The sequence below is a fragment of the Protobothrops mucrosquamatus genome, unplaced genomic scaffold (genome assembly GCF_001527695.2).
Source record: "Protobothrops mucrosquamatus isolate PMUCROS unplaced genomic scaffold, P.Mucros_1.0 scaffold2794, whole genome shotgun sequence".
In the NCBI taxonomy this organism is placed as follows: domain Eukaryota; kingdom Metazoa; phylum Chordata; class Lepidosauria; order Squamata; family Viperidae; genus Protobothrops; species Protobothrops mucrosquamatus.
Window position 1 is genome coordinate 42373 of NW_015388831.1, and position 10288 is coordinate 52660.

General features: G+C 38.6%; 1 protein-coding gene across 2 annotated transcripts in view; it reads left to right on the forward strand.

The window, feature by feature from the left end:
- The first annotated feature begins 1412 nt into the window (after positions 1 to 1412).
- Positions 1413 to 10288, forward strand: part of TNIK (TRAF2 and NCK interacting kinase) — a 132748-nt gene continuing 123872 nt past the window's right edge. For both annotated transcript variants that reach the window (XM_015825764.1, XM_015825765.1), the window contains exons 1-2: positions 1413 to 1463; positions 7301 to 7426. In XM_015825764.1, the coding sequence (XP_015681250.1) occupies positions 1449 to 1463; positions 7301 to 7426 (141 nt within the window). In that variant the 5' untranslated portion in view covers positions 1413 to 1448. The remainder of the gene's footprint in view (positions 1464 to 7300; positions 7427 to 10288) is intronic.

Sequence of the window (10288 nt, forward strand, 5' to 3'; positions counted from 1 at the left end):
TGAATAAATTTACAATTTGAGACACACTAGGTCAGGGGTAGGCAACTTTGGCTCTTTTATGACTCGTGGACTTCAACTCCCAGAATTCCTGAGCCAGCATGGCTGGCTCAGGAATTCTGGGAGTTGAAGTCCACGAGTCATAAAAGAGCCAAAGTTGCCTACCCCTGCACTAAGTATTACCTTCTATCTAGGTAAGTTTGGATATTGTGACTGGAAATGAAAATGGTTGTCCAACTCTTCTTTAAAAATTCCAGTGTTGTAGCACCCACAACTTCTGGAGGGAGATCATTCCACTGATCATTCTAACTGTCGGGAAATTTCTCCTTAGTTCTAGTTTGGATCTCTGTTTGATTAGTTTCTATCCGTTGCTTCTTGTTCTGGCTTCAGGTGCTTTGGAGAATAGCTTGAGCCCCCTCTTCTTTGTGGCAGTTCCTCAAATATTGAATATGGTATCCAATATGTATGTGTATGAAAGTGTTGATTCCTGCCCTAGGTATAGGGAGGTTAGCTGTTCTTGAGCATGCTTTTTGTCCTTATTTCATTCCTACCACCTGTCTTATGTACCTATGTACACTCTAGCACACTAGATATAAAACTGTCTTCATAATTTTCTTCTCTGGTGACCTTCAGTGTTCACTTATGGACGTGGGCTGTGATTGTACCTTATGATCTCCAGGAAGGCAAAACCCAGAAACTGCTGCTATTCCCATTGTGGAGTCTTTTACGATTGTCATATTGTCATATGAGTGCTTTGATGCAGTGCCAATAGACCAGTAAATTAATGACAAAACCACCCACATTAATCTTCCTGATCGCTTAGCAGGAAAAATGTAGATGCTAAAACTACTTCCATCAGAGTGAATAACTAACATTTGGCTATCTGCACAGATTGGCTGATTGGAATGGGATGTAATTTCATATTTCATGTGTTCACTGCTTTGACTCAGTGACCCTTTTTGGATAATTAGATATTATGAATGCTCCTTTGTGTTTGTTTTCACTTCCTACAAAGAGATACTTAAGCATATAAGATTGATAGAGTTGTGTTATACAATATGACCAGGTCCTTTGCTGAGTGAGTTTCCTACGGCTGTCATTTTATGATCAGGATTGTTACACATTCTCAATATTTGAAATGTGTCCTAGAGCCAAAATGTTTGCTTGCCTCTGAAATCTGTTAAATAAATGTCTTCATAAATAATCAAGCTAATGAAGTGATGCTTTTGACTTCTAACTTTGCACTACTTACCTTAAGGGATGAAGCAATCAAGCGGGAATAAATTATATTTGGAGATAAGGCCTGTCCAATTTATGAGAATTGATTACTTCAAAGCTTTGTTGATAAATTATTGGCCCTAATGTGCAACTGTGAAATCTAACTGACTTATTTGTTTGATTTGTTCTAGGGCCGTCATGTTAAAACAGGGCAACTTGCAGCTATTAAAGTCATGGATGTCACTGGGGTAATGTATTCTTATTTCACTTTCTAAATTATGAATGTGTATGATTAAAGTGCAAGGCAATTTACTCAAGAATTTGAAAACATCCAGAAATTATTTAAATGTTGTTTGGTTTCCATTGGCTCGAGTTGCAACAATACACATGGAGAATTGTCAATAATCACAGTATTTTTTAAAGTGCCAATTCATTTCATATAAAGGCCAGTATTAAGACATTTAGTGTCTTCGGGGAAAAAAAATCTCATTAACAAAGGGCAGCTATGTGATTTAGGGATTGTTTTTAAAAATATTTTTCTTGCTGTTTGATGTACAGTATGTATTGCTTATGTGCTTTGATGAGCAAGGAGAGACTTGCACAAGTTATAACAAGTTATATTACTATTTAATCATTTATTTGCTTCATTTTCTGGAAAAACGGTGAAGATTGGGTTTCCATACACTATTTTGGCAACTCTTTGTGGCATTGGATGCAAACAAAAGTACTGTAAACACAGCTGAAATTTCTCAAGAAAACTAAATTTCATAAAATTTCATATAGCTAATCACAAATAGTCCTTCAAAATTCCACACCCTGCTTGTGAACAAAGAAGTTGGATGGATAATTATTCCATATTTGTCTTAGAGAAGTAAATATTCTCCAAAGATTCCTTAAGGAACAGCTCTCTTCAGTAACAATAGTTGTGTCACTACTGAAGAAGCACAGCATGATGACGTACCTTGGGATATAATTAACACATGAGTCAGAGAGTCTACAAACTTCTGGAGAGATGACTCTACATTGAAAAATGAGAAATGCACACCTATCTTTTGGACACCTAAGCACAAAATAAATGGAGAAGATCACACTCCATTCATGAAATGTTTTCTGAAATTATCTTCCCTTTTGGAACACTTTATAAAATACTCTGTTTTATGCAATTTGAATGATAACTAATAGAAAAACAAAATAGAACTTATGTATCTGGCATTAATTTTAGCACTCTTGAAATATCACAAGAACACAAGTGTGAACACTAGTATTCAGAGAACATGTTTGATTTAGGCCACTAATCGTAAATATATTTAACAATGAAATAGTGAGATATCTTTATTATAGACATTTCCATTACTTTGGGAGATGTGTGTCTCATTAGGAGTAGATGCCAGTTGCTGACTCAGGCCTTACACCCGAGCTCCATTTTTATCAACAAAGAAAATTGTCTAATGCTTTCCTTGCCTACACAGATTCTCTTTTCCGCTAGAGCTTAAGTTTCAGCATTCCATGTGGCATTTCCTTTACTTTTGCCAGTCTTTTAGATTCAGTTTTGTCAATCAGCCAGCTTGGTCAGCATGTTTTTACACCTGAATAAAGAGCACAGTGGTCCTGCCAATCCTACAACTGGCTGCAATTGATCTAAACTTTTGTGTTGGTTGCCTCCTCTGTTTACATCACCGTAGCATTGCCCATCCTTCATAATTAATAAATTCCTAGTTTTTATTTTACAAGGCACATATGCTCATTGTTGCTGCTTTTGTAAAATACTGTAATGTGGATAAAATAATAATTCAGTAATGATTTTTAATTTCTGTCATGGGTGTAAAGTTTTACATAAAGCAGTCTGAGTTTTTTTAATTTATTATATTTACAGTAAGTATATGGCAATTGATTTTATTGCATTCCTTTGCAATATTTGAATATGTAATGTATGCAATTGCCTTACAAGTAGTTCCCAACTTACAACTGTTTGAAGTAACAAGGCCTTGAAACCGGTGCCTTACAACCCTAACTCATAAATGAGGACCCAGATTGTTGGGGGCAACATGATGACTCTGTAAACCACTTAGAGAGGGCCATAAAGCACTGTGAAGCTGTATATATAAGTCTAAGTGCTATGAAGCACGTACAGCTGTCTGTCACATGACGGTATTTCAGGCAATTGGCAACCTTTTCACATTTATGACCAGTTGCCAAGTGCTCTGCAATCACGTGAATGTGCAATTTACAGTTTTCTCTTTTACCTGGTTGCTTAATGACTGCAACTGAGGCAGTTACATGGCTTCTAGCTTAATGATGATTTTGCTCTGTGACCGAGATTCCAGGCCTAATTGTAGCCATAAGTGGAGGACTACTGAGAGACTTTTGAATTTGCTAGCATTTTTCAATAGTACCTGCTCTTCCTGTCTGGGCTTGGAGGCTGGATAGAATTTGGATAGGGTTCTATCAGGAAATGCCACTGCTGTAGACTAGGCTTGGAAGTCTCCATCCCACCCAAAAATAAATTCCAGAAGAAAGAAGTGACAAAGTGTTTTTCTATTCTTGTGTTCAGAGGTGCTTTTTCAAAAGGTAACTGGACTTCCTTGGTTTTTTCCTTGAAAACGTCTTGCTTCTCATAAGAAGCTTCATGGATGAGAAGCAAAGTATTTTCAAGAAGAAGACCAAGAAGGTCCACCTACCTTTTAGTAAAGCACCTTTAGGAAAACCATGACCTGGATGATTGAGAAGCTCCATAGACGTACTGTGATCAAGAGTATTTTCTAGACTTTTCTTTCTCTAGTATCTAATATCTCTAGTATTTCTAGTTTGTATGTTGGTTTGGTGTCCCTCCCTTCAAAGAGGTAGTCTGTCCTCTTTGAAATGAATGTTGATGTAAACATTGCTAATTATCTGCAAGAAGTAAGGCAGTTTCTTCTGGATATCTGTGGTGCACCAGGTGCTGAAGACACTATACCAGTGGTGGCGAACCTATGGCATGGGTGCCAGAGGCGGCACTCAGAGCCCTCTCTGTGGGCATGCGCGCCATTGCCCCAGTCCTAGGCCTTCAGTTGGGTTTTATAAAACCTTTTCACTTTAGGCCTCCGCCGCCATGTGCAAAAAAAAAAGGTTCAATCAATCAGTCAATTTCAACTTCTCGTGGGGAAAAAAAAGATCTTGCAAAGTTGGAATTGATTGATTGAACTTTTTAGTCCCACCCAGTCTGCTGTTACCACCACAGCCACGCCCACCCAATGGGCCACACCCAGTCAATGGCCACACCCACCTGGCACCTGACGATGCATAAATGGGTTTTGGGTTGCAGTTTGGGCACTCAGTCTCTAAAAGGTTCGCCATCACTGCACTATACATATCCTGTTTGGTTGCAAACTATATTCTGCAGAAAGGACCATTTACTTAGATCCTAATTTAAGCATTAAAAAATACTGGGACACCCAGTTGATAAAAGGAACAGAGATTTTCTAGGTATTCAGCTTGCTAGTCTTTTTATGGGGAAACTAAACAATTTGCTTGCTACAGAAACCCAGAAGGAAAAGTATAAAATGACTTAATGTTTTTCTGGAAATGTAAGCACTCTAGGAATTGCTTAATAAGAGTTTTAATTCACTAAACCACATGCTATTTTTGCAATTTATGGCCACATGACTTGCCTAGAAATACAGTGTGAGAATGTCTTCAGAAAGAATTCACTTTAAAAAGACAAATTAAATGAGCTCCTTGTGCTCTCTCACGAATCGCAACAATTTCTTCCTTCTTTCCTTCTTTCTTCTACACTTGGCTTTTCCCCCTCATTCATTCACTAGTACTTAAGCTCCCACCCCTGTTCATTCATACAAAAACATACCTCTCCTTCCATCCTTCCATCTCTCACACATACATTTGCAATTCTCCAGGGAAGTCTGTATAAAAAATGACAACAGTTTTGTCCCTACCTGTGGTTTTTCAAAAAAGGATAAGAGATCTCTAATCCTGGAGTCTTTTAGTCCCAGAGTCTTAGAATTTCCTCTTCACTGATAGCTGAAAATTGTTAGCAAATTATTGCTATTTGGGAGTGGACAATGTATGAGCACTATAGTGTAATCTCTAAAATTGGCTTATTTAAATAACAAAGAAAACCTCAAAAATGATTTTGTGTATCCCCATACAATCTTATATCTATTATGTGAGCTTTTAACTCTGCTGAGTTTTGCATGAAAGTGGAGTAACATATTCAGTCAACAACCAGAAAATTTTATAAAGTATACAACACGAGTAAACCAAATGGAGGGGGTAAAATACCAACATAGCAGAGTCTCTATTAAAAGTATAACATAAGGTGTATTAATAAATGATAGAAGTCTATAGTCTGGAAAATAAAAATGCATGTTTTCTAAAATAAAGTACTGGTAATACAAAAACACTAATACAGGGGTTCCCAAACCCCGGTCTGCGGACTGGTACTGGGCCACAGCATGTCAGCAACCGGTCTGTACAAACAAACAAAGCCCCATCCATGGGATGCAGGCAGCACACAAAACCACGCACTCTCCAGTCCGTGGAACAATCTTTCTCCACAGAAGCACTCCCTGGTGCCCCAAAGGTTGGGAGCCTCTGCGCTAATACAATGTCAGAATCTCCCTAGAATCTGAAGTAGTTATTCTTGGAAGCAGCTACGCCAGTGGTTCTCAACCTGTGGGTCGGGACCCCATTTGGGGTCGATCGACCATTTCACGGGGGTCGCCAAGCAAGGCTGTCCGCCATTTTTTTTGTCCGCCATTTTTTTCCCCTTTTCCGGCGGGTGCCTTACCTCCCTTGGGCTGGGCCAGCTGGTGGTCGGCCTGCTCCGTCTCTGCCGCTTGCCAGCTACGCCTCCGCCGGTGCAGGGGGCGGAAACACGCATGCACGGCGCTCCCGGGCAGGGAAAGTCCTCGACTTACGACCGGTTGGATAGTCCTCGACTTACGACCGGTTTAGTCCTCGACTTACGACCGGTTTAGTCCTCGACTTACGACCGGTTTAGTCCTCGACTTACAACCGGTTGGGGTCGCGGCATTAAAAAGGTTGAGAACCACTGAGCTACACCTTATTTTCATTGTGGAGATACATCATTTGGCTGCTGTGCAAGAAATGAATGGTTTCAAATCTTCTAAAAGATGATATGCATACGAATCATCTGGCCTTCCTAAAGATGTAAAAGTGTGCAAAATGTGTGTGCTTGTTACCTATTTTTTTTATTCACATTCCACCAATCAACTCCAAGCCCCTCTAGCCTTATTCCTTTCTTTCAGTTCCCTCTGCCATTAGTTGATCTTCAGTCCTCCACATTTTGGTTTTGCATATGTGCGAAAGAGGATTTTCTGTTGTCTGGCTCATAAATTCCAGGATCCCATTTAAACTCCAGTTGGAATTGAGTAGAAAACTCTATTATAGTGTGTATAGGAAGCAGAACCATAGGCCTTTAGTGCAAACTACAATAGACTTACAAATTTGGATTGTAAAAGTTAGTTTGAAATAGATTACTGTAAGATAGCTTGCACATTTCATATATTGTTCTTTTTGGAAATTGTCTTTTTCATTCCTCAAAGGGTCCCCTAAACCAACTTTTTCTGATCCCCAAATGGTGGCCGCTCTTAAAAAGAAGACAAAAACCAAATAAATTATAATTTTACTTGACTTTAAATTGTTTAAAGTTAAATATAGTTAAAGAGATTAATCTCTAATTATATGTTTAATAAGTTTTCTCCCCCAACAGTAACCAAAATTACCGTTTCATAACTATTTCTGGAGATCTCAAGAGGCTGCATCCAAGTCTTTTAAGGGTGCTTGTGATTGTAAAGTCTCTGATTGTTTCTCTCTATTGTAATCCAATTAACTTCATTGTCACATGGAGCCAAAATAGCAAGCAGCCTAATGTAAAGAAAATGGAAAATATTTACAAGTGGAGCTAAATTTATTCTATAATAAACAGATAAAAGAGGAAGCAGAGTGGTGGAAATAAAAGCAAATGAATTGTTTTTGTTTGTCTGCATCAACCGATGAAGAGAAATAATCTCTGGTGATAAGCCTGTTGTTGAATTGATGACACTATTTTCTTTTTCTTTTTCTCCAGGATGAAGAAGAAGAAATTAAACAAGAAATTAACATGCTAAAGAAATACTCTCATCACCGAAATATTGCTACTTATTATGGTGCTTTCATTAAAAAGAATCCACCAGGAATGGATGATCAGCTCTGGGTAATACAGTTACAGTTTTGTTTGTATTTTAACAATCTTCATTTTATTTTCTGTGGTTGGATAAATCTTAAATGCAACCAGTGTATCAGTAGGTGATCAGGTGATTGAAGGAAGTCTAGAAAAGCATAAATGTTGTTAATGGGCTATAAGGCTATTTGGCAAATCAACTTTGGCAAATCAATGGCTGGTTTCTCTTCCATTGTGCTTGGATCTATTTTAAATGCTCTTTTCTTTAAATCACCTGCACATCTATTTATAGGAGGTGATATAGCTCAGTTTGAAACAGGCACAATATCCATTTAGATTCTGTAGCTGTGTTTGCATAACATTTGAACTGAAGCTTAAGCTTCTAGTCCTTTGGCATTTCTGAGATAGTGGGAGGGAGGGCCTAATTTTTATTTTTCTCTCCTCTTATTGCTGATAAATAGACACTGGTGCCTGCAGAGTAGGTTACAAAGTACAGCAAAGCAGTAAAGATGCTATTGCAAGGAAAGATTTCATTCCATTTATTCTTCCAGCCACTTCTTTTGATTAGTATCTTATCTGGGATCAGACAAATTGAATGGTATGGTTTAATTTTTCTTCCTTTTCAATTAACAGAATAACAGAGTTACCTTGAGAAGCCTAACTGCAAACCAGCTTAGTGTATTGTGTGAGCTTGCCCAGTAAAAATAGCATGTGCTTTAAATTAGGATGGAAGAAGATGTCTGTCTTTCTGGTCACAAAGAAGCCATATTTATAGAACATAGGATTATCAATGGCTCCTAGTCTTGAAAAATGGGTGCTTATGTCAAGGCATGAGAGCAGCCTGCTTCTACGTAGTAGGTGCACAAGAATAACAGTGAGAAACAATAACTGCTTCATTTTATATCTGTTGGCTTTCTATTGGTTTTTTGTGTGAGAAGAAATGCTAATTAGATCTGCCTAGATGTGATAACGTCCTCAAGTTCTCAGTGGCAGCCCCATTCCAGGTCTGCAATTCTTCCTTCCACCCTGGACCTTATATTAAAAATTACACATTGTTGAACATTACTATGTGATGCTTTCCTTTAGCTTAATGCTGGCTATTACAAGCAGAAACAGAGAAAAGTACAACTTGATGATGCTGAGATAAGGTCTAAGTTGTCTGCAGGTTCTAAAAATCAATCTCAGCAGGGTTTGCAACAATTGTTGTTATCTTAGCATTCCTCGAAAGAAGATGGGATATAAATATTTATGAGATACCAATGATTCTGGTTTTGTTATATGTTCTGTTACATTTATTTGAATGCTTAGAATGCACTTTTTCTTGCAAGTCTGCAGTTCAGCACCTGTGCATTGTTAAACATGACCATAGTTTGGAGGATCTGTTTTTTGTTGTTGTTTGTTTGTTTGTTTGTTTTTACTAATTTCTGGAGTTAGGCCACGATTCAAATGACCTGTTCAGAAAGCGTCACTGGGTTGCAGCTGAGAGGTGAACGGACATTTTGTTCCACGCGAGCAGAATTACTATATTTTAGATGTCTGATTGAATTAGAACTGGTGACACTTCTATTCTTCCTGCTCTGGAGATAAATGCATCTTTATTTTTTGCTGTCATTGTTGGAATAAAACTCCTTGATGATAAGGCCAAAGTAATTCTCTTTATCAGTCCTCTGCCGAGGTGATAATGGAGAGGTGGAAGGGAAGCCAGAATTTTTTCAATACAGATTATGATCTCTCTGCAATAAGGCAGGTTTCCGACATATTCTATGGCTATCATGCTTGAAGTGCCTCTTTTTATTTGGCCTGCAAATATTGCTCTGTACAAGAAAAATACCACCAGGTCTATTAAATGTTATCACCTTTGTCAAATACGAAGGTGGCAAATTCTAGCCTAATTGTTCTCCAGGAAAACCAAGTGCAAGATTCATTTTTCTCAATAAAAGGGAATTGGATCTAGTGATCATCTCCTGGTTCTGTAGAATTCCAGTGTCGTTCCTTGTTTTCAAAAACCATACTTTCAGATTATTTGTCCTGTTAAGAGAAGGGCTCTTGGAAAATGGGGAAAATCTTTTTAGTGACCAGGCCAAGGCCATTTCAAAGGCAACGGGAGGGTTTATTTGGTCCTTTCTCTCTTATTCTAAGGTCCTGTCCTATTGACTGATTTCATTGTTGGGTTTTAGAATTGGTGGATGTAGTTATTTTAAGGGTACTGATTTTTGTTCTTCCAAGCTGTTTATACAGGCAGTCCTCAACCTACAACAGTTTGTTTAGTGACCGTTCAAAGTTACAATAGCACTGAAAAAAGCTACTTACAACCGGTGCAGGATCCCCAGGGTCATATGATCAAAATTCAGATGCTTGGCAACTGATTCATACTTATGACGGTTGCAGTGTCCCAGGGTCATGTGATCTTCCGACAAGCAAAGTCAATGGGGAAGCCAGATTCACTTAACAACCGTGTTGCTTACTCAACAACTTCAGTGATTCACTTATCAACTCTGGCAAGAAAGGTTGTAAAATGGGGCAAAATTCACTTCACAAATGTCTCACTTAGCAACAGAAATGTTGGGCTCAGTTGTGGTCATAAGTTGAGGACTACCCGTATCTGGTTCAACTGTCTTTCATAACTTTGATATTGTGGCTTAATAATTGCTTTTAGCTTCTAAGTCACCTTGAATACTATGTGATGAAAAAAGAAGGTTATGATCAGGGCTTTTTTTCTCGGAGAAAAGGTGGCGGAACTCAAACCTGGCCACGCCCTCATCAAACCCTAGGACCGCCCCTTTAGAGAACAGGAATGCAAGTAAAATTTGGGAGGGGCTATTTCCGGTGTGGGAGGGGCTATTTCCGGTGCGGCCGGCCCGGAAAAAGGTGCCGGAACGCGGTTCCGCCGCGTTC